The sequence below is a fragment of the Rhinatrema bivittatum genome, chromosome 6 (assembly GCF_901001135.1).
Source record: "Rhinatrema bivittatum chromosome 6, aRhiBiv1.1, whole genome shotgun sequence".
Lineage (NCBI taxonomy): Eukaryota > Metazoa > Chordata > Amphibia > Gymnophiona > Rhinatrematidae > Rhinatrema > Rhinatrema bivittatum.
In genome coordinates this window covers 4669593-4694591 of record NC_042620.1, presented here as the reverse complement: position 1 = coordinate 4694591, position 24999 = coordinate 4669593, and the positions used below count along the sequence as shown (strand labels likewise).

The window sequence follows — 24999 nt, the reverse complement described above, 5'->3', positions numbered from 1 at the left end:
GGCTCACTCGACACGATCCCATGCCGCCTCGTGGGCGGAATCTTCGCAAGTGTCGCCTCAGGAAATATGCAGAGCGGCGACTTGGAAGTCATTGCATACTTTTGCTAGACATTACCGGCTGAATGTTCAGGGCCTAGATTCGGGGGGTTTCGGAGAGAGAGTACTTTGAGCGGGACTCTCTGGTTCCTACCCTCAGTAATTTGGCTCTGGTACATCCCAGGTGTCTGGACTGATCTGGGTACGTACAGGGAAAGGAAAATTAGTTTCTTACCTTATAATTTTCGTTCCTGTAGTACCATGGATCAGTCCAGGAGCCCACCCGAGTAGTTGGTGTTGTTTCTGAAGTAACGGAGAGTCCGCTCGTTTTGGACTTAAAGTTTGATGTTCATTGTACTTTGTTTGGCCTCTGGTTCTGGGAGTTCTGATCCAGCTGGGGGTTTCTTGAATCGGCCCTGGTTTAGGACGGTACAGTTAGTTGGTTTGGTTCTTTCAATCTTGCTTTGACATTAAGTAAGACTGAGGGGCTGTGGGGGGTGCCCGACAGGTCTTGCTTTGTCTCCATCTGCTGGTGCGGAGTCACAACCCAGGTGTCTGGACTGATCCGTGGTACTACAGGAATGAAAATTATCAGGTAAGAAACTAATTTTCCTATCCTGATGCTGGCAACCCTCAGCTTGGGGCTCTCCATGCAGTATGGCTAATTGAAACTGCTCATCGACAGAAAAAAGCAAGTTTGCTTACTGTGCACAGTATTTCTGTAGATAGCAGGATAAATTAGCCATGCATTCCCGCCTTCCTACCTGGACAGCATGTCGCCTATGTAATATGGACTGAGGAGATTTCTGAAAACCGATTCACATGGGAAGTGCTGTGCATTCCCAGTAGAGCTAAAAGCTCTGCAAGTTTTGAGAGCCAGTTCCACCTGACGTTACCCATGCAGCATGGCTAATTCATCTTGCTATCTACGTAAAAGTAGCAAACTTGCTTTTTTCTGCAATTTATTTGCAGATTAAGAGATTTTTTGGATCCATCTGATTTGAAACTACTGATTTATTCTTTAATTTTAAATCGGTTAGATTGCTGAAGTTCATTGTTTCATGCTCTTCTAGTCAAATTTGTAAACTCCAAATGGTCCAAAACACAGCAGACTATTATTTTCAGAAAAAAAGAAATATGATGATGTGTCTCCACTATTTCATGAGTTTGACTGGTTTCCTATTACCCTTCGATGTTTGGGCTTCAGAGCCTTACAGTGGGGTACTCCGCCTTATCTTGCCAGGCTCACTTTTCCATATAAACAGACTCGTCCACCTCGTTCTTCTAATCATGAACTTTTAGTCTTGCTTTCTCTTGGGGCAATAAGATTAGAAAGCACCAAAGTCATGGTTTTCTCATTTTGGGCACCCAGTCTTCTTATGACTGCTTGTCTTTTAAGCTTTTGGCGAGAATTTTAGTACCTCCATGGCGATAGTGAAGACATAAAAATTTGTTTTAAAAAGTTTTATTTATATTTTTAATTCAATTTTTGTGTTACAGCCATTTGTTCTTAAATCAATTTTTTGTTTGTTTTTCACATCGGCGCGAAGTTGGCATTTGAATCGCTGTCAGCCTATTAGCCGATAGCAATGCTTTGGTAATCAGTTGCCTCTTAAAATATATCCTTAACATTAGGATATACGTCTTTAAGATGCAATTATTTAAAAAGTTGTTCGTTCATGAGTCGGCTAGTGGAATCTGGGTTTATCTATGGCATGATTGATTTCTGGCAATATACAATGAGAGTTCTAGCCAGACGTCGATGTGTAACATTGTTTCAAAAAAATGGTTCTTAATTGGTTTCAATTTCTTTCATTATTGATCTTGAGGGGGATATTTCAATTTCCTTAAAACTGTTTTTCTTTTGGTCAATTTACTTTGTATACATTTGTAGCATACTCAGAGAAGCTGAACTGCTGTATGGAGACAACCATCGGCATCAAATGTAATAGGTATTTACACAATCAAAAATTGATAGAGATTATTTTTAATTCAAAAGTTTTTCAACAACTAATAGACTGCACCAATTCATTTAATTTAAAATATGGACATATATATAATTACACACACAGATATAAGGTTTTCTTATAAGGAAGGATGTCACATTCTGTTATTATTTAATTTATTAGATTAGACCATCTTTAATATGTTTTTCAGTGTTTCGTCATTAAGTATTGTTATAAATTTTTGCTCATTATGTTTTTGAATATTATTTGATTTCATATTATTTCATATGATTTTATTATGTATGTATGGTGTATATGTTTTTATTTGTATTTACATGTTTACATATGAGATTATATTTGTTTTGTTCTGATAGACCCTGAAGCAGCTCAAATGAGCAAAACTCTGCCTGAGTTGGACTTTTTATGATGTTTTGTGCAGAATAAAAGAATTCCTGGTGTTCATGGGTATTCTGGAAGAGCAGTGGGACTGGGGGTGTGTGCTATTGAGTCAGTGGGGCTGGAGGGTGTGCTATTGAGTCAGTGGGGCTGGGTGTGTGTACTATTGAGTCAGTAGGGCTGGGGGTGTGTGCTATTGAGTCAGTGGGGTGTGTGCTATTGAGTCGGTTGGGCTGGGGGGGTGTGTGCTATTGAGTCAGTGGGGGTGTGTGCTATTGAGTCAGTGGGGCTGGGGGGTGTGTGCGCTATTGAGTCGGTGGGGCTGGGGGGGTGTGTGCGCTATTGAGTCGGTGGGGCTGGGGGGGTGTGGGCTATTGAGTCAGTGGGGCTGGGTGTGTGTACTATTGAGTCAGTGGGGCTGGGGGTGTGTGCTATTGAGTCAGTGGGGTGTGTGCTATTGAGTCGGTTGGGCTGGGGGGGTGTGTGCTATTGAGTCAGTGGGGGTGTGCGCTATTGAGTCAGTGGGGCTGGGGGGTGTGTGCGCTATTGAGTCGGTGGGGCTGGGGGGTGTGTGCGCTATTGAGTCGGTGGGGCTGGGGGGGTGTGCGCTATTGAGTCGGTGGGGCTGGGGGGGTGTGCGCTATTGAGTCGGTGGGGCTGGGGGTGTGTGCTATTGAGTCGGTGGGGCTGGGGGTGTGCTATTGAGTCAGTGGGGTGTGTGCTATTGAGTCAGTGGGGCTGGGGGTGTGTACCATTGAGTCAGTGGGGCTGGGGGGTGTGCTATTGAGTCAGTGGGGTGTGTGCTATTGAGTCGGTGGGGCTGGGGGGGTGTGTGCTATTGAGTCAGTGGGGGTGTGTGCTATTGAGTCAGTGGGGCTGGGGGTGTGCTATTGAGTCAGTGGGGCTGGGGGTGTGTGCGCTATTGAGTCAGTGGGGCTGGGGGGGGGTGTGTGCTATTGAGTCAGTGGGGGTGTGTGCTATTGAGTCAGTAGGGCTGGGGGTGTGTGCTATTGAGTCAGTGGGGCTGGGGGTGTGTGCTATTGAGTCAGTGGGGTGTGTGCTATTGAGTCGGTTGGGCTGGGGGGGTGTGTGCTATTGAGTCAGTGGGGGTGTGCGCTATTGAGTCAGTGGGGCTGGGGGGGTGTGTGCTATTGAGTCAGTGGGGCTGGGGGTGTGTGCTATTGAGTCAGTGGGGCTGGGGGGGTGTGTGTGCTATTGAGTCGGTGGGGCTGGGGGTGTGTGTGCTATTGAGTCAGTGGGGCTGGGGGGGGTGTGCGCTATTGAGTCAGTGGGGCTGGGGGGGTGTGTGTGCTATTGAGTCGTTGGGGCTGGGGGGGGTGTGCGCTATTGAGTCGGTGGGGCTGGGGGGTGTGTGCGCTATTGAGTCGGTGGGGCTGGGGGGTGTGTGCGCTATTGAGTCGGTGGGGCTGGGGGGTGTGTGCGCTATTGAGTCGGGGCTGGGGGGTGTGTGCTATTGAGTCGGTGGGGCTGGGGGGGGTGTGCGCTATTGAGTCGGTGGGGCTGGGGGGGGTGTGCGCTATTGGGGGGGTGTGTGCTATTGAGTCGGTGGGGCTGGGGGGGTGTGCGCTATTGAGTCGGTGGGGCTGGGGGGGGTGTGCGCTATTGGGGGGGGGGTGTGCTATTGAGTCGTTGGGGCTGGGGGGGGGGTGTGCGCTATTGAGTCAGTGGGGCTGTATCTAAAGGGGGGGAGCTCTAGGGAAGTCTTCCTAGTGAACGGGTAGGGGATGTTTTATTTGTGGGTTTCTCATGTGGGGAGGGGGTTTTGGAGCCTGGGATCAGAGTCCTTGGGCTAAGTTGCTTCTGTCCAAACTTTGAATTCTGTGTTGTGTAAGTAACTCGTTGCGGTCCTTAGATCTTGGGCTCTCTGTAAGCTGTGGTGCAGCACAGACCCTTGTGGTCTAATTTTGAGGTCATGAGCAAAGGGACATCATTTTAATTGTAAAAAAGCTGAACGTAACTACCCTGCAGTACTGAACCTTTTAATGCAGGATGTTGGTCAGCCTTTGACACATCTTGTTAACTTTTCTTTCACTTTAGGAAAGCTTCCACCTGCCTTTAAACAAGTGTCAGTCAGACCTTTGGCTAAAATGCCACAATGTGTGATATTAATGATTCCTCTAATTATACAACTGTATCCTCCATCCTTTTTCCTGCCAAAGTAATAGCATGGAGTGCTAGCGCAGCTAAGTTTATTTCTAGACGATCATCAGATTGTGCATGAAGCACAATATGAGATTTGACATAGGGGCTTTGATGCAGGAACCAGTTACGGTAATGGTTTTATTAGATCTCTCTGCAGCCTTCGGTACCTTACATCACATGATTTTAATTTGTCACCTGGCCCAAATTAAGCTAGCTGACAAAGTATTAAATTGTTTTGTCAAATCTTATAGATGGATCCCAGCAAGTGAAATATGGCAGTTCCCTTGTGATTAGCATCCACTGCATACAGGAGTCCCTCAGGGCTCGTCATTATCAGCTGTTTTATTCAATTTTTATTTGAGACCTGTTACCCTCGGCAGTCCATAGGCTATTCCTGCAGACCGCTGCCCTTCCCTCCGGTCCTGACGTCGGGGAAGAGCTCTCAGTGCATGTGCAGCAGACCGCCCTGTTCAATTGGCCGCCTTGCTGGCTCCCTCCGATTCTGGGCCGAGTCCCTGTCTGAAGATGAGGCAGGCCACTGCGCCTGGCCTGTCACCGATGCCACGTCTGCCTTGGACTCTCCCTAAGGGCGTGCACAGGCCAATACCATCCCCCTTAAAGGGCCCGCAGCTGGAGAATACCTGAGGCGCCCGATGATGATGTCATCCACAGAGGCCTATAAGAGGCCACTTCAGCGACAGCTCCCTGCCTCAGCAATAGATCATCTCGCTGCAAGAAGTGCTTTTCCTCCACGTTCCTGTTCCTGCTGTGTGTGCTTGGGATCCTATGTCCCATTCCTGTTCCTGTTTGGCAGTCTTGTTTGTCTTGAGTTCTTGTCTTTATGGTCAGTCTCCCCTTGTTACCTGCTCCTATGGTCTTCTATCTTCCTCCTTGTTCTCTGGCCCCCTGGATTGGACTTCTGGCTTGACCCTCGGACTGGACCTCAACCCTGCTTGATCTCTGCCTGCCTTGATCACTGCCTGGACCACGACACTTTCCAAACTCTGCCTGCCTCCGACCACAGCCTGGATTTGACTGTGCCTGACCAATGCCTGCCCTGATCGCTGCTTGCCCTGACTTTGCTTCTTCCTTCGTGCTGGCCTGAAACGTCTTCAATCACGATGGATTATCACCCTCACAGAGGCCTGCACCTAAGAGCTTCTGGTCCCAGCACCCAAAGGCTCAGCCTGCAGGGAACGTAGGCTGGTATTGGCGAAGCTCCAGTAGGGCGTCTGCTCCAGGGAGCTCCGCCTGCTGCAGTGGAGACCTGCAGGGCTCCTCCCTGCAAGTTACACCAAGTCCGCCTCTGTCCAAGGGTCCACATCCGCAGCAAGAACATTACGTTTTTCTTTGTATGCAGACGACGTACATTTTTTTCCTTGTTCAGCTAACTATAACACTACACTTGGACTCCTTTCTATTTCTCCCCTCCATCAAGAATTAATTGACTCATAAGTTTTAAATCTTGCGAAATCAGACACTTTTTCTAAGCAGAAAAGCAGACACCTCTCTTCCTACTTCTGTTAATTTTATCAGTTGCTCATATTAAGTCATGCAAGATATTTAGGGGTAATCATTGAGTCCGAGAAACATGAAAAACCTAGTACAGAAGCCATATTGGAAGCTTTGACTGTTAAGCCGATTAAAGCCTTTGTTAGAGCAAATAGACTTCAGGACAGTAATTCAAGCATTTGTCGTTGCTTCTCTCAAATACTGCAATTCTTTGTTTTTAGGTCTCCCAGCATATACAATTAAGTTAATTCAAAGCATGCAGAGCTCCGCAGCTCAGATCCGTAAGGGACATCACGGCTTGAGCATATTATCCCTATTCTGAATGCCTTTCATTGGCTTCCAGTGGATTGCCGAATTCGGTAGAAGGTCTTAGCATTGAGTCATGGAGCCGTGAATCATGAATCACCACGGGCTATTAATTATTTGTTAAAGATCTCCCGCCCAGCCAGCAGCCTAAAATCTGAAGGCAGATGCTTATTAGATGCACCTAGCTTTAAATTAATTCGTTTAGCTGAACCAAGGGAGAGATTATTGTCAGTGGCAGGTCCCACATTCTGAAATAATTTACCAATTGACCTGCGTAATCAGCAATGCACAAAATCTTTAAAACAAAAACAAACTGAAGACATGCCTATTTCATCTGGCAAAATATATAAATATGTAAATATAGTCAGCAAGACAACTAAAGTGGAAGCTCAGCCAAAGCTCACCATTTGTTTTTGTAATTTGAAATGTTTTCTTATGCTGTATTTATTTTTAGATTCAACGTTTTTATGAGTGTTCATGTTATAGAAACATAGAAATGACGGCAAAAGAAGACCAAACAGCCCATCCAGTCTGCCCAGCTAGCTATGCACTCTTTTTTTTTTTTTTTTTTTCCTCTTACTTGTTACGCTTGGTTCTTAGTACCTTTTAGTTCTATTTCCCTTCCACCCCACCATTAATGTAGAGAGCAGTGTTGGAACTGCATCTAATTGAATATGTAGCTTAGTTAGGGGTAGTAACCACCTCAATAAGCAAGCTACACCCATGCTTTTGTTTACTCGACTATGTAATTCAGTCCTTGTTGGTTGTTGTCTATATATAGATCCTCTTTTCTACATTACCCCTGCCATTGAAGCAGGGAGCTATGCTGGCTATGCTTTGAAAGTGAAGTAACAGACTTTCTCCCCAGCCGTTGAAGCAGAGAGCTATGCTGGATATGCGTTGAAAGTAAAGTATCAGGCTTATTTGGTTTGGGGGTAGTAACCGCTGTAACAAGCAAGCTACACCCTGCTTTTTTGTGAATGCAAATCCTTTTTTTTTTTTTTTTGTTACACATTTCCTCTTACCATTGAAGCTTAGAGCAATGTTGGAGTCGCATTAACCGTGTGTGTGTATATTGAATAAGGGTATTATCTCCAGGTAGTAGCCGTCATTCTCGCAAGCCACCCCCTCTTCATTCACGTCCTCTAGACTTGTTGGACCCACAGTGTTTATCCCATGCCCCTTTGAAATCCTTCACAGTTTTGGTCTTCACCACTTCCTCCGGAAGGGCATTCCAGGCATCCACCTCCCTCTCCGTGAAGAAATACTTCCTGACATTGGTTCTGAGTCTTCCTCCCTGGAGCTTCAGCTCGTGACCCCTGGTTCTGCTGAGTTTTTTCTGACGGAAAAGGTTTGTCGTTGTCTTTGGATCATTAAAACCTTTCAAGTATCTGAAAGTTTGAATCATATCACCCCGCTCCTCCTTTCTTCCAGGGTGTACATATTTAGATTCTTCAATCTCTCCTCATAAGTCATTCGATGAAGACCCTCCACCTTTCTGGTCGCCCTTCTCTGGACCGCCTCCATCTTGTCTCTGTCTCTTTCTAGATACGGTCTCCAGAACTGAACACAGTACTCCAGGTGAGGCCTCACCAGGGACCTGTACAAGGGGATAATCACTTCCCTTTTCTTACTCGATATTCCTCTCTCTATGCAGCCCAGCATTCTTCTGGCTTTTGCTATTGCCTTGTCACATTGTTTCGCCGACTTCAGATCATTAGACACTATCAGCCCAAGGTCTCTCTCCTGCTCCGTGCACATCAGCCTTTCCCCCCCCATCGAATACAGTTCATTCGGATTTCCACTCCCCATTTATTTATTTATTTAAATTCTTTTGATATACCGATACTCAAGACTAGGGTCTTAGCGTACCGGCTTACAGCGAAACAAGGGGTAACCAATTAACAAGGGGTAACCATATGCATGACTTTGCACATCTTGGCATTGAATCTCAGCTGCCATATCTTTGACCACTCTTCCAGCTTCCTTAAATCCCGTCTCATTCTCTCCACTCCTTCTGGCGTGTCCACTCTGTTGCAGATCTTAGTGTCGTCTGCAAAAAGACAAAACTTACCTTCTTTCCCGTCCGCAATGTCGCTCACAAAGATATTGAACAGGACTGGTCCCAACACCGATCCTTGCGGTACACCGCTTAAAACCGCTCTCTCTTCAGAGAGAGCTCCATTTACCATCACAGTTTGCAATCCAGGCCACCACCTCGGCTGTCACTCCTAAGCTTATCATTTTATTCACCAGTCTCCTGTGCGGAACCGTATCAAAAGCTTTGCTGAAATCCAAGTAGATGACATCGAGCGCTCTTCCTTGATCCAATTCCTTGGTTACCCAGTCAGAGAAGTCAATCAGATTTGTCTGACAGGATCTTCCCCTGGTGAATCCATGCTGCCTCTGGTCCAGCAATTCTCCGGACTGTAGATAGTTCACTATTCTCTCTTTCAACAGCGACTCAATTACTTTTCCCACCACTGAAGTGAGGCTAACCAGTCTGTAGTTACCATCCTCCTCTCTGTTCCCACTCTTGTGAAGCGGGACCACCACTGCTCTTCTCCAATCACTCGGCACCACTCCCGTTTCTAGGGATCTATTGAACAGGTCACACAGTGAACCTGCCAGCACATCTCTGAGCTCCCTCAGTATCCTGGGATGTACCTCATTAGGCCCCATGGCTTTGTCCACTTTCAGATTCTTCAGCTCTTCCCATACATTTTCTACTGTAAATGGATTTTCATCTACTCCACTCCCCTCCAGTTTCTTGTTAAGTAGAGATGGTCCTTCTCCAGGTCTTCTTTAGTGAACACAGAACTGAAGTATTCGTTTAATATTTCTGCCATTTCTTCATCACTCTCCACACATTGATCCTTTCTACCTTTCAATTTCACTATACCACTTTGAACTTTTTATCTTTTCGCTGATGTATCTGAAAAAGTGTTTTGTCACCATTCTTTATCTCCTTGGCAATCCTCTCTTACGCTTGACTTTTTGCTCTCTTGATTAATTTCTTCGTCTCCCTCAGTTCTACCAGATATTCTTCTTTGTGCTCCTCCCTTTGGGATCTTTTATATTTCTTGAACGCTGTTCTTTTAGCCTTTATTTTGTCAGCCACCTCCTTTGAGAACCAGATAGGTTTCTTTTGTCTTTTGCTTTTCTTTACTTTTCTAACATATAGATTAGTTGCTTCAGTAATTGCTCCTTTTAGTTTGGTCCACTGCTGATCCACATCTCTCTCGTTCTCCCAGCCTTTTAGTTCTTCCTCCAGGTACTTCCCCATTTCCTCAAAGTCTGTGTTTTTGAACTGCAAAACTTGGGTCTTTGTGTTTCTTTTCCGTATCCTTTTTGTGATATTAAACCATACCGTTTGATGATCACTGGTGCTGAGGTGGGCGCCCACCTGGACATCAGAGACATTATCTCCATTAGTGAGCACTAAGTCAAGTATAGCTCCTTCTCTCGTGGGTTCCATTACCATTTGTTTGAACAAAGCTACTTGCATGGCATCCACTATCGCTCTACTATTTTTAGATTCTGCAGATTGGATTTTCCAGTCTACATCTGGCATATTAAAGTCTCCAACGATCACTACTTCTCCCTTCTTTCCTATCTTTTGGATGTCTTCAACCAGATCTCTGTCCACCTCTTCCTTTTGGTTTGGAGGCCTGTAAACCACTCCAATATAAATGGACGCTCCGTCATCTTTTTTTAAGTCAGCCCATAGTGCTTCTTCCTTGCCCCAACTTCCTTGCAGCTCAGATGCTTGGATGTTGTTTCTGACATAAAGAGCCACACCTCCCCCTTTTCTATCCACTCTGTCCTTCCTTAACAAGTTATAGCCTGGTATTGCCGTATCCCAATCATGAGATTCTGTGAACCATGTCTCTGTGATAGCAACAATGTCCAAGTCTGCCTCCACCATTAGGGCTTGCAGATCTGGGATTTTATTTCCCAAACTATGAGCATTTGTGGTCGTAGCTTTCCAGGTTTTTTCGTTAAGGTTACTGCTTTTCCTGGACTCCTTTTGAGACTTTAGTTGAGATTTGTTATTCACTTTACTCTTTCCTTTTGCAGTTGTGCCACTGATGACAGAGTCATCCATCTCAATGAGCTTTTTCTTTTGGTTATGGATTTTGAATTTCTGCTTGCATTGGGTTTTTTCTCTTTTCTGGTAACGCTTCAATGTTTATCTCAAGAACTTCAGTGTTTAATATAGAGAAGGCTTTTTGTTCTTTTTGCATTTGGTACAGTGTGTGTCTCCTCATCACTGGTCTAATTCTACCAGAGCCCACTGTAATCCTGGTTTTTAATGAGTTCCTTAATGTCCTGTTTGAGTGGGGGGGTATACTTGTGGGCTGCCCATCTGTCAAGAATGGGTGACTGTGGGTCACATGTGTTATCCTACCTGAGCCTACTGTATCTCTCTCTTTTTTCTTGACTCCTGGTTTTTCTTTGGCACTGGGGAATTATTTTCTGAGTACTGTAATGTGGGTGAAATTCTCTTTATTGAAGCTAATTGAGCTTTAACTTCAGTCAGCTCCTTTTTCAAGGAAGACAGTTGTTCACAAATGGGGCAAGCTCTAAGTTTCCAGATGCTTTCCCTCAGAATAAAGGCTCCACAATAGTTACATTGGATGGTCCTCATTTTGGTAAATTATTTGATTAACACCTAAGAAAATACCAATGTACTAATTTATCTTGATGCTAATTTTAAGTTCGGCAGTCTACATAAGAAAAACAAACCTAGGGGTGGGTGGGTAGAGGGGTAGGATGGGAGGGAGTCAAACAGTTTAAACCTAGGTCAATCTGGTTGGGTTGGACACTTCCTGGAACTTTACTAGTCCTTTAGCTATTAAATGATCCCACAGCACTTATGTGCCAATATTAAACAGATTATTAAAGACAGCTATACAATAAGAGAGAGATGCAGGTTTACTGAATCTTAAAGCAAACAATTAGCAAGGAACCAAACAAAACAATATACAATAACCAGAACTAGAGAAAGGTTTAATGTAAGCACAGAGCAGTATTTATACACAGAGAGCCCAGATATAATGAAACACAGAGCACTAGTAGAGAAGGGATAGTGAAAAACACAGAGCAGTTTTTATACACAGAGAGCACAGAGATTATGAAACACAGAGCACTAGTAGAGAGGGGATAATGCAAAGCACAGAGCAGTTTTTATACACAGAAAGCTTCTACAATATATTAATTTCAATTTTTAACACTCAGTGGCTTATCTGCTCTGGAAACAGTTGATTCCTCTCCTGGGCTGTGCCACAAGCAGTCTGTATTGTTCCAGCTGGCTCACAAGTTGTAAGGGAATGTGTGGCATATAAATGTAGTAAATACTTTTTATAAACCTCTCAAGCTGAAGAGTCCTAACCTCTTCAGAAGGAGCCAGTCTATCCCCTGAGCCATTTTTATTGCCTTCTCTGTACTTTTTCTAGTTGTGTCCTATTTTCTCCTGAGATGCAGCAACCAAACTGCACACGCTACAGGGCCATTCTTATGTTTGCAGTTTTGTTTTCTATTCCTTTCCCAATAATTCCTAACCTTGTATCTGCTTTTTTTGGCTGCTGCTGCACCCTTTTAATTGAATGACCGATTGATTTGTTTCACTTGTATGCCATCTGTCCAATAAATCGATGTACAAAGCATTGCAGAGAGTGGGTGCCTGATGAGTAAAAGTGACATTTCCTGTTACCAAAATGGGCTCTCTTTAAGGGAAAAGGCCGCCAGTACCAGTTTCTCCAGGAGAACAGCTAATACTTATGGCCTATGGCCAAATTAAAGTAATTTAAAAGAAACCCTTCACATCAGACCACAAGTTCCCTTTTTGTTATTGTATTGTGCAAGATATCAAAAGAGAACCAGTGGCAATCACTAAAGCTGTTCTGAATCGCCAAGCACTTACAATCAGTTATATAAATCGTACATTTCATTGAATACATATCCAAACCAATCAGCATGTTGCAATATCCTTACATCTTTCCTTGCATCATATTCTAATATTCATTTGCTATGCCCCTAACCCATCATAGGTCCGGTCTACCATTCCCAACCCAATCATCTATCTATTTCCAAATTTACATCATAATGCCATAGCAAGCCCCTCTACCAATCACCTTAGATCTTAAGGCCATGTATCCCTTATCATCCGTCTTTGGCTTCAAGGTCATGTATCCCCTATGTTCCATTTTCTAGAAGGCATCATGTGATGTTTTTCTTCATCTCAACTTAAAAACATGCTTTTTGGGGTGGATGACGTCACTGATGTGGATGGCTGCCTAGCCTCACTGCTCCCAGTCAAATCCATCAAAAATCTGCAAAAACCTGAACCATCCACTTCTAATTTTGGTTTTCCAGTGCGGCGATCCCATGCCAGAGGTGCTCCCATGGCTTCGAAGCAAAAAACAACTGATTTAATGCAATTCTCATATGCTAAAAATGCCTCTGCTCCCACCAAAGATGGCGGCGAGCAGGCCGCAGCTGCAGCCGATTTAACATCGGAGCTTGACATGCCTTCAAATCTCTCCAATATTCCGACCAGGGATGAGTTGCAAAACTGGTTTATAGACCTCAGAGCTGATCTGAAACAATACAAATCAGAAATTTTGGCATCAATCTCTGAGATCCATGAGGATGTGGCCCCGCTGGGTGTGCACGTGGATGACATGGACATCCGGCTGGAAGGACAGGAGGACACCAGGCAAAACTAACCAACTTGCAGCAACAACTACAGACCGAACAAGCCTCGCTTGCAGAAAAAATAGAGGACATAGAAAATCGTACTCGCCGGTGCAATCTAAGAATTTGCGGAGTGTCAGAAATGCCAGAGTACTCTGATTGCAGAGCTATGGCTTCATCGATTTTAAAATCTCTGTTGCTGCAGGATGCCTCATCTCCCGATGCAGATCAGGGTAAGCCTGTAGAAATCTTAATTGAAAGAGCGCGCAGGTCCCTCGGCCCCAAACAGCCTAATAAACCGCAAGATGTGGTCGGTGTGCCTACATAGCTTCCACCTTAAAGAACAGATATCAGCTTTGGCCAGGAAATATATGGCTTGGTCTTGGGAGGGCCATAAATTGGCGATCTATAATGATTTGGCATCCAGCATCCTAGGCAAACGGTTTGAACTTAAAGCAGTAACCGGAGCATTATAGGCTAAGAAGGTCCGCTATCGCTGGACCTTCCCGTTTGGCCTGTCTTTTATGGTGAATGGTGTCTCCTATAAAGTAAAATCTGTTCAGGACGCTTCAATGGCCTTTAAGCAGGTGAACCTCGCCATCAACTTTTCCATACCCACCTCAGGAGACACTGCCCTCCAAGTACCTGCGACCCCGAAATGGCAATGAGCCAGAACTCTGCTCAGGCTCGAGCGGCATATGAATGCGCCATAACCACGCTTCTCGGACAATATGAACCTGGTATACCTTGGTGAAGCCGCTGGAAACCTCCTCGAGGCAAGATGGAGTCCCCAAAGATATTAAGCCTATTATCGAGTGGTGGCAATTTCACTAACTGGGGCTCTGCCTTTTCATCGAAATGTCAGGAGTTTACATCATTCTGAATCAACTTGGACTGTGGGACGGGATGGCTGGGTTGCTGTTCATGGACGGTGGCACACCCCCTACAGCAGAGGAAGGGTCGGAAAGGTGGACAGGGTGACAGGAGGGGGAAAAAAGGGCTGGGGAAGGAGGGGTTTTTTTTAGCATTATGGCAAGGTCAGTATTCATGCGGGTGTATCTTATCTTTCTGTGCTCAGCCTAAGGTGTTTTTTTTTTTTTTGTGATTAGATTTTCCTTAACTACCTAACTATCAGGCCGATACAGTAAAGTTCGCGGGACAGTGGGCAAGCGCCCGCTCAGGCCAGTGTCTTGTGCGCGCGATACAGTAAAAAAATATTTAAATGAGGGCTGGCGGTAAAAAGAGGCGCTAGGGACACTAGCGCATCCGTAGCGTCTCCTTTTGGACAGGAGCAGCAGCTGTCAGTGGGTTTGACAGCTGACGCTTAATTTTGCCGGCATCTGTTTTCGAACCCGCTGATAGCCATGGGTTCATAAACCGGACGCCGGCAAAGTTGAGTGTCCAGTTTTCAACCCGCGAGCTGCGGGCTGATTTTAAATTTTTATTTTTTTTTAAATTTTTAACTTTTTTTTAACTTTTGGGACCTCCAACTTAATATCGCCATGATATTAAGTTGGAGGGTGCACAGAAAAGCAGTTTTTACTGTTTTTCTGTGCATTTCCCCAGCGCTGGCAGAAATGAATGCCAGCCTTTGGGTAGGCGCTAATTTCTGAAAGTAAAATGTGCGGCTTGGCTGTGCATTTTACTTACTGTATCGCGCAGGATTGACTAATAGGTATACCAGTAAGAGGTAATAGCACGTCGAAAACGCGCGTCCAACCCCCCCCCCCCCGAGACTAATAGCGCCCGCAACATGCAAATGCATGTTGATGGCCCTATTAGTCATTCCCATGCGATACAACTTTCCTTTTTTAAGAGTTACTGAATAAGGGGTAAAGCTAGCACGTCGAAAATGCGCGTCCAAATGTATCGACCTGTATGGTGTTGAATGTCGATACGAATTTTATCTCTTAATGTTAAGGGTTTAAATGCTCACAGGAAAAGGAGTCTTTTTTTTTTTTTTTTTTAAGAAAGCTGGAACATTACAGGATTGCGATTGTGTTAGTACAGGAGAAGCATGTGAAACGGAGACATGAATATGTTTTGTCTTTTACATCTTTTCCTCATAGGTATTTAGCAGCACCCAAGGGGCAAAATACGCTGGTGTGGGCATATTCCTTTCGCACAACTTGACTTATGAATATATCATGCACGACTCTAATCCTCTTGGCAGACATGTATTCTAAAACTGAAAATGTTTGGGGAACTTTTCTCTCTAAGCGTTTATGCGCCAAACTTTGACCAACTTGCCTTTTTTAAGAGTCTGGGGGAACTTCTTGGCCAACACTTAGAGGGCACAGTAATATGGGGTTGAGATTTTAACTTCCCCAGCAATCCTAAACTAGATACCTCACAGCCCTCCAGGATTCGTTGCCTGCGAACACAGAAGGAGTTGAATTATTTAATGCAGTCATGGGGCTGGTGGACATTTGGAGGACACTTTCCAACCTCATGGTCTTACACCTTTATATTCTACACCACATGGATCCTATTCTCGCATAGATTAATTTTTAGTTGACAAGCTTTTGCAGAATAGGATCCTAAATGCTGGACATAGGTGTTATAACATGGTCAGACCACGCACCCATATGGTTGTTATTGACCCTTAGAGATGCAGATGTTGGTCGGAGATAATGGCAGTTAAATGAAAATTTACTGCAGGATGAGGGACGCTGTACACAGCTTGAAAAGAGGCTTCAACTTCTGAACAGTTCTTCAGATATCACTGCTGGAACATTTTGGAAATGCTCTAAAGCCATAGTGAGGGGTATTATGATAGCAGAGGCCTCGCACCTTAAAAAAAAGAAAGAGGAAACGTCTTTCCCTGATCAATAAAATTACTAGCTTGTCTCGAATACATACAAAAGCCCCCTTGTCCAAAATATATAAACAACTGGAAAATGCTAGGCATGAGCTAAATGCTCTGGACTCTGCGCATATAGGGGCGCATTTTCAGAGCCCTGCTCGCCTAAATCCGCCCAAATCTGGGCGGATTTAGGCGAGCAGGGCCCTGCGCGCCGGTGAGCCTATTTTACATAGGCCTACCGGCGCGCGCAGAGCCCCGGGACTCGCGTAAGTCCCGGGGTTCTCCGAGGGGGGCGTGTCGGGGGCGGGCCCCGGTCGTCCGCGGCGTTTAGGGGGCGTGTCGGCAGCGTTTTGGGGGCGGGTACGGGGGCGTGGCTACGGCCCGGGGCGGTCCGGGGGCGTGGCCGCGCCCTCCGTACCCGCCCCCAGGTCGCGTCCCGGCGCGCAAGAGGCCCGCTGGCGTGCGGGGATTTACGCCTCCCAGAGGGAGGCGTAAATCCCCCGACAAAGGTAAGGGGGGGGGGCTTAGACGGGGCCGGGCGGGTGGGGTTAGGTAGGGGAAGGTGAGGGGAGGGCAAAAGGAAGTTCCCTCCGAGGCCGCTCCGATTTCGGAGCGGCCTCGGAGGGAACGGGGGTAGGCTGCGCGGCTTGGCGCGCGCCGGCTATACAAAATCAATAGCCTTGCGCGCGCCGATCCAGGTTTTTAGCAGATACGCGCGGCTCCGCGCATATCTGCTAAAATCCAGCTTACTTTTGCTTGCGCCTGATGCGCCAGCAAAAGTAGGCCAATTCGCGCTATTTGAAAATCTACCCCATAGCGCATAAACTAGAGCTCACGAAACATATTTTTTTTTAGGGTAATAATAAAGCTAGCAAGTTCCTAGCTAGGAAGCTAAAATCACAGGTGACAACAGAATATGATTGCAAAAATTAAAGATAAGACTGGTAAAATTGTCACTTCTTCATCGGAAATCCAGCATTGCTTCTTAGTTTTATCATGCTTTCTGTACCCATGACATTACTATCACCTCAACGACTTTCTCAGAATACTTGAACTCAGTCTCACTCCCAGAACTATCTGATGTCCAGAAAGACTTATTGGAATTCCCAATTAGTGTTATAGAAACATCTTACGCAATCAAACTTCTCAAGGCAGATAAATCCCCGGGCCTGGATGGTTTTTCAAGTGGGTACAAGGACTTAGTGGAGCCTCTGACTCCTTTAATAGCATCAGGTAAGGAGCTTGGTTGCCTGTCCATTCTAACATAGCTGAAATTTCGGTTATTGCTAAGCCAGGATGTGACCCGACTTTGTGCGGATCTTATTGACCCATCTCTCTTATTAACATTGATCTTAAACTTCTTGCAGGAATTTTAGCTAGACACTTGAATGGGATACTCCTTGGGCTTGTTTATCTAGATCAGGTGGGTTTTATTCCTCAAAGAATGGCGGCGAATAACATCAGAAAAGTAGTGGACATATTATGGTGGGTTAATAGGGAAAGGATACCTTTCTTATTTCTATCTATAGATGCTGAGAAAGCATTTGATATGGTCCATTGGTCCTTTCTTTTTTGGAGACTTGAAAAGATGACGTTTGGACCATTCTTTTTTACATGGATTCGAACGCTATACCACCATCCACAGGCCTATGTTAATATCAATGGAGGCTACAGTACTAACTTTCCAGTAGAAAGGGGCACAAGACAGGGTTGCCTTTTATCCCCTCTTCTTTTTGCGCTGTTTCTTGAATCCTTCGCCACCAGAATTCGAGGCTCTAGTGGAGTCCAAGGGGTAAATGTGGAAGATTTGCAGTTGAAAATATCACTTTTTGCAGATGACATTCTGTTTACCCTCACTGACCCCATGACTTCTCTACAGACTGTTTCCTCTGAGTTGCAATTATTTAGTTCTGCATCCGGCTTTAAAGTTAACCTCAATAAATCCGAAATTTTAAATGTTACGTTAGCAGATAGCGAGGTCAGTCTGATTATGGCTGTCTTCCCCTTTCAGTGAGCAAAGAATTTGATTAAATATCTTGGGATTCGGATTGGACCTTGGGTGTGAGAACTATACCAATTAAATTACCAGCCCTTACCTAAGAAGATAGAGTTGGATATGCATAAATGGAACAGGGAATCCTTCTCATGGCTAGATTTTCCTGCTGACGGCCCTTCTTAAATTGTGGCAAAAAAAGATCTTTGATTTCATCTGGAGGAGACGCCCCCGAGGGTCTCCAGGGTTTTATTGTATCAGCCTAGAAAAAGGGGAGGGTTAGGTGTTCCCAATCTTGCCCTGTACTATGCAGCGGGTCAATTTAGAGTAATACCAGAGATGCAGAGACAGATTGGAGTCAAGCAATGAGTTAGATTGGAACAACATTGGGTAAGGGGGGTGCCCAAGTCCGCTATCTTTTGGCAGCCTCATGCATGATTATACCTTGCACTTTACAAATGACTTTGAAGGTGTGGGCTAAGTGGAAGAGTAAATTGGTGGGGACCAGACCTTATTTTTACTCTTCCCATCTCTTTTACAATAGAGCCTTCCCAGCAGGGTTTTAAAATAAAACCTTCGAGGAGTGGTGGGCCAAGGTATTAATTGATTGGAGCACGTTGTATCCGAGGGATTGCCCAAGTCCCTTCATGCTCTTTTTGCTACCTATAAGCTACCCTCCACACACTATTTGGCTTATGCCCAGAGAAGTCACTTTCTGAGGCCCAAAGAAATTCTATCTGCATTATCTTTTGGTAAAACCTTGTTTGAGCATCTGTGTGCGGATGTGGATACATTTTGAGATATGATCTCCCGAACATATATGCTGTTTTTTGGGACCTATAGATCAACATACCCACATCTGAGTTTGGGAGAAGAGTTTAGGGGCTCCCTTGGCTGCTGACACATGGGATCAAGTGTTTTTATCCATAAGCAAATGTTCTGTATCTGCACAACAGCAGGAGAAGTGTTACAAGTTCTTGGTACGTTGGTACCTTACTCCCTCAAGGCTCCATCGTATCTACCTGACTATCGGTGATGCCTGTTGGAGGGAATGCGGAGAGGTGAGCTCCGTTTTACACATTTGGTGGGAGTGTCCATGGGCGAGTCTTTTGGACTCAAGTGATTCACTGGCTGGAGGCCCAACTAAAGGTTCAGGGGTTAAAAAGCATCGGTTTAATATTTTCTTAATGTACCGACACCAACCCTGGACACATTTCAACAGCAGTTTTGTCAAGTTTTTATAGCAACCCGTAGCGAGCTAGCATTGTTTTGGAAAAGGAAGGAAGTGCTATCTATTCAGGCAGTCTTACAGAGACTCAGATTTGAGAATATGTCAACTAGGAATGTTAGCGTTCCAATTGTATTGTATGTCATGTGCTTAACCTTCATAAAAAAAACCTCATGTTTTTCATCCCTAAAAACAGGACGTTTTGCAGTTTCGTGCTAGCTAGGCCCCCGGTGCAAATCTAAAATGAGCCTGGATGCCAGATTGCACCATTAAATCATAAGACAGCAGCATGCACCGTGGAAACAGCATTCTTCGCCTAACTTACAAATGTTTTCCACTGTGACACTCATCTAGCTGGCCTAGTTAGAGATCCGAGGCCCCCTTAAAACTCTGATTCCACAAAAGCAGTGTGGCTCGTAGTATTTTTCTGAGGACTGAGAGTCCCCAGAAAACCCTCAGGGTGGTGGGAAGTTGCCAGGAGAGAGAGAGGCACAGGTGCAGGCGAGATCTGTGCAGTGCTTGACTGGCCAAGAGTTTGACCGGTAGCGCAAGTGCATTAAGTGACTGACTTCTTGAGCGTGTGAGTTGTTAATGAGTACAATGACATAATACAGATCTTTTGTTCTAAATAATCTGAAGCAGATTAAACTTTTTTTTTAATCTGAGCAAATGCTGCAAGATATGCTGATAGGAAAAAACAGAGCAGTAATTGAATCTTTTGTTTTCAGGCGTCTGAGAAATCTTTTGAGATTGATTTCAACAATAACTGTTTTCGGAAGGACGGAGAACGTTTTCGTTATGTGTCTGGGAGCATCCATTACTTCCGAGTGCCGCCACAGTACTGGAAGGACCGCCTGCTTAAGATGTACATGACGGGACTGAATGCCATCCAGGTGTAAGTGAATCTTACCCTCAGAGCCCGAGGCTTATTGGTTAGAATAATGGGTTCAAATCCTACCTCTGCCACCGGGACTCATTGCCACCTTTGTCTTGCATTGCCTCAGGTGCCAGCTAAGATTTGTAAGCTCTCTGAGGAGGGGGCTCATTCTACTCTAAATAACAGTGCCCTGGTTCAGGCCACTATATAAATGCAGAAATAATAACTCAGGTACAGGAGGATTTAGAGATGAATCTTATGGGAAATGGGAGGTCTCCCACTGACTAAGGTGATGGAAGTGAGCAAACGAGCATTGAGCAAACGAGCGCTATCCTCAGCAGGCCCACACCAGTGGAACACGCTTCCCCCAGATCTTAGACTAGAACCCAGTCATCAAGAATTCAAAAAAAGACTGAAGACTTTTCTCTTCCAACAAGCTTTCCCAGACGCTTAATCTTACTGTGACTGACAGACTTCCTAATTACCAGGTATCCCTTAACTAAGGACACTGTATCAAGTACTATTTTTAAGAATCTGCAACGGGACAATTATCTTTGAGCTCAAAAATTCACTTTATTTCATATATATATTAGGCACTGCTTATATTTATATTTAGTGCTACGTTAAATAGTTATACTTCTTATATATAAAATATTATATTTCTTTATTTATTACCAGTTAAAATATTATTACTTTATTTAGCACTATGTTAAATTGTCAACCAGTTATACTGTTCCATATAAAGCTCCGCTCTCTGTTGAGCAGTTCTTTGTTTTATGTAAACCGGAGTGATTTGTAGTCCCTACAAGAACTTCGGTATATAAAAACTAAAAATAAATAATAAATAAGTGTCTGGCTGTGCTCTGCTCATGATTTCACTCCCTTTGCCAGCTACGTGCCGTGGAATTTCCATGAGCCCCAGCCTGGGGTTTATAACTTTGAAGGAGACAGGGACATCGCGGCCTTCCTGGATGTGGCTGCAGATATTGGTCTTCTGGTTATTCTGCGGCCAGGGCCTTACATCTGTGCTGAATGGGACATGGTAAGTTCTTAATTATTTACAACAAATCTGTTCCTGCAAAGAATTGCTCAGGGCAGAGCACAAGGTATCAGATAAGGAAAGTCTTTCATTCTAGGTATCAGCTAGGGGAGAGGGAGGCGGCTACTTTTACAGGTGAATGGGGGGAAGGGGAGGCTGAGCAGAAGCCAAGAACTCACAGGGAGAGAGCAGGTCTGAGGTGCCTGGGCCACATGGGGCTAAGGGGGAGGGAGGGGAGAAGTGAGATATGGTGTCTCTTATTTACATAAATGTTGGATCCTGCCAGGGAAGTGCCTAAACGCAGTATCTGTGTCTGCATTAAAGGGCAATAATGAATTGCACAGTGACAGCAATTTCTCTTCCAGCCTCTCGGGGCAATGAAGGGGGTCCCCTGCCACTCAGCTGCCCCCCATTTCTTATCTCCTGCATTATTAGGGGGTGGTGGTGGTTGGCACAGACCTCTTCCTCATGCACATACACATTCATTCTGTCACACACAAACGTGCCCGCTCCCTCTCCCTTTCACGCCTGATCTCAGGGAGGATTGAGGGGGCACCAACGCCCCTCCTCAGGGGGCCGCCCACCACTCTAGTGGAACAAGCGCTCCTTAGCTGCAATGTGGCTGCTGGCTCAGCTGGCCAGTCCGCTCATCCCAAGAGGCATTGCATCTCTCTTCCTTGTGTCCCCTTACTGCTCGCCATACAAACAGAAATAGCTCCAGTACCTGAATGCCACCGCTTTGCAGTGGCTGAAAGGCGGAATATAAATAATATAATCATCCGATGTCAGCTCAGTAACAGTAATGCAAGCACTGACCACTGATGGAGACACTGTGAAATACAAAACCCTGAAGAAAACATGCTCAACACCTATCTAGAAAAGCTGCCGAACCAAACCAATACTAATATGCAGGACACAAACAGCAAAAACCCTGCCTATGAAAAGGTGGCAATGCAAATGTTACACCAGGCCCTAGAACACCAATATTCCTCAATTTGGGAAAACAAAAGCCAGACTGCTACGCATAGTCGTCGCTATGTGGTGGCAAGTGCCATCCTGGTGGATTGGATTGGGCCTGATGCAATCCAATGTGGCGCTCTGCTTAGGGTTTTTAAAAGGAATTTGAGAGACCAGAAAACCAGCTTATGTAACTACTGTTTTCTGCTGACCTCCACCAAAGACAGCACAGAATGGGGCCTCCCATTTTTGTTCCTAGTTCTGGAGCCCGTGTAGCCAGGATGGGAAGGAACTGTGTTGGGCTGCTTGCGGCTGGTGGGACCAGCGGCCTGAGGAGCAGGAACGAGCTAGCGGGATCTCTGGCCCGAGAAATAGGAAAGTCCCAGTGGGGTCGGCAACAGAGCTCATCTCACTGGCAGCCAGAACAACACGAGAGAAGGAGAAAGCTGACCTAAGAGAGAGAATGTGTGTGTGTGTGACTGTATGCGACAGAGTATGTGTGTGTGTGTGCATGTGGGTGAGACAGCATGTGTTTGTGTGTATATGTATGATTGAGGAGAACGTTTGTGTGTTGTTTGTGCTCCCCCCTCCCTCGCATCTGGAAGTCAAAAGTTCCCAAGTATGGAGAGGGAGATTTTTTTTTTATCCTTATGTGTTTTAATTATGGCGTGCTGTCTGATGTGTCTGCAGTTTTGAAATATTTTATTGCCTGTTTGAGACATTTTTAAAAATGTTTGTGAGTTTTTAATAATTAGATATTCTATTCATCAGCTCTTGAAATTTGTATCCTTTTTATTATGTTTTATATTTCTTGATGTTATTGTTTGATGTTTTATGAGAAGGGATGGTGTTTTCTGTTTTTCCATCGTTGCAGTGCATACAGAGTGCGGCTTGTTGTGGTTTCCAGTTCATTCTGCCCGTTTCTGTTTGCACTTTATGATCTCTTTATTCTGTGTTTGGGGAGGGTCTGTATGTTCTCTCAATGTGTGACTGAAGTGAGGGATTCTACCAGTGTGTAGCTTCTTTAAGGATCTGCTTTTTGTGTATTCCCATAGGAGATGCATTATTGTTCCTGGCTCGGTGTAATATTGCAGTACTGTCTTTTATTAGGTAGGGTTATTGCTGTTTGAATTCTGGAAGTTAGATCTGCTATAGTATGGCGGGTTTGCAACATAGGTTCTGAGGGTCTTTATTTCACAAAGTATTTATTTAAAATCTTTTCTATACCGTCGTTAAGTTATATACCATCACAACGGTTTACATACAGGCACGTTAATTAAAGTAGCTAAATGTGTACGGTAGTATATTCTAACAAGTGCCAATAAGGTTCGGTTACATCATGTCATAATAAACCTTATATGTTGAGTGAGGTAAGTCTTGACCATGTATACCTGTCAGTTACTTTTTACAGGTATAAGTCTCATGTTCTGTTTAATTCTATTAAGTTAGCCATGAGGTAAACTAATAAACTACTCCAATGTACATGTTGAGACAGTGCTTTGTGCTGGTGATCTTCTGCCTGTTCCTGCACACTTTCTATTCCCTGTTCTCTTTGTGAAAGGCTTGTTTAAAAAGCCAGGTTTTTAAACTTTTTAAAAATGTTTTGAGGTCTCTTTGTAATCTGATCTCTAGTGGCATTGTTTTCCACAGTGTAGGGCCTGCTAAGGATAAGGCTCTTTCTCTGACTTGGGTGAGTCTTGCTGTCCTGACTGAAGGAATGGTTAGGAGTGCTTTGTTGGCTGATCTCAGGTTTCTGTGTGGGACGTGTACCCGTAGTGCTGTGTTCAGCCAGTCTGCCTTTTCGTTGTGATTTAATTTATGTATTGTACAAAGGGTTTTGTATTGTATTCTGTGTTCTCACAGGACAAGCAGGATGGTAGTCCTCACATATGGGTGACATCATCAGGATGGAGCCCAATCATGGAAAACTTCTGTCAAAGTTTCCAGAACTTTGACTGGCCCCTACTGGGCATGCCCAGCATGGCACTAACCCTGCAGCCAGCAGGGTCCCCCTTCAGTCTTCTTTTTTCCGCGCAGCAGTAGCCTCGCGGTAAAGGAGCTCTGAAGAGATTCCTGACAGGAATTTTCCTCACGGAATTACTAAAAGTTAATTTTCCCCACAGGGGTCCTTCCTCTAACTTTTTTCAGACCGCTGTACTCCGGTAAGTTTTTACTCGTTTTCCGTCGATTACCGTCAAGTTTGGCCCTCGTGGCCTACTGGCTGTCGACCATACCGTGGCTCGATTTTTTTCCATGGCCATGGCGTCTGGATTCCGTCGGTGCTCGGACTGTACCCGCACCATGTCTATCACAGACCCCCATAAAGTCTGTGTAATGTGTCTAGGACATGAGCACGAGGTCTTGACCTGCACCATATGTGCCCTAATGACACCAAAAGGTCACAAGGCCAGAATGGAGAAGATGGAACGTCTCTTCCATGCTCAAACCACTGCATTGACGTCGTCAGAGTCGGCACTGTCAACTTCGCGCCAGCATCGACCACCGGCCGGTGACCGCCCGCATCGACGACTTCTCGGCCATCGACACCCTCTACTCCCCCTCAGGATCGAGGGGATCGCGGGGACAAACATCGCTATCGACACTGTAAGTCTCGGACCATCGAGGGAGCGAAATCATCGACCTCGCCATCGTCCGAGCCACTGTCGAAGAAACCCTGTCCAGAAAAGGCACCGACCGTTTCTGCAACCGGGTCACCGAGGCAACCCTCACCTGACAGGGGATCGGGAGCCGTGACTTCACCTTTAATGGTAGTCCCTCTGGCTATGCCTCTGCCTCCCTCTTCTGTTCCGGAGCTGGGGCTGCTTGCTTCAGGTCTCCGAGAAGAACTGGACCGGATGGTTCAGGAGGCCATCAACAAGGCGATGCAACGACTTCAGGTTCCTCTGGCACCGACACCGGTACTGACTGCGGAACTGATCATCGACCCGATTCCGGCAGCGCTGGCACCGCTGCTCTCCAGAATGGAAGCGCTCATGGCCGCTTTTCCACCGATGGATCCCGGGTCTCCGATGGCTCCAGTG

General features: G+C 45.3%; 1 protein-coding gene across 1 annotated transcript in view; it reads left to right on the top strand.

Moving 5' to 3' along the window:
- The window catches only part of LOC115093349 (beta-galactosidase-like), a 207773-nt gene that overhangs the window by 56383 nt on the left and 126391 nt on the right, over positions 1-24999 (top strand). The window contains exons 5-6 of the mRNA XM_029604976.1: positions 19802-19980; positions 20854-21004. Coding sequence (XP_029460836.1) covers positions 19802-19980; positions 20854-21004 — 330 coding nt within the window. The remainder of the gene's footprint in view (positions 1-19801; positions 19981-20853; positions 21005-24999) is intronic.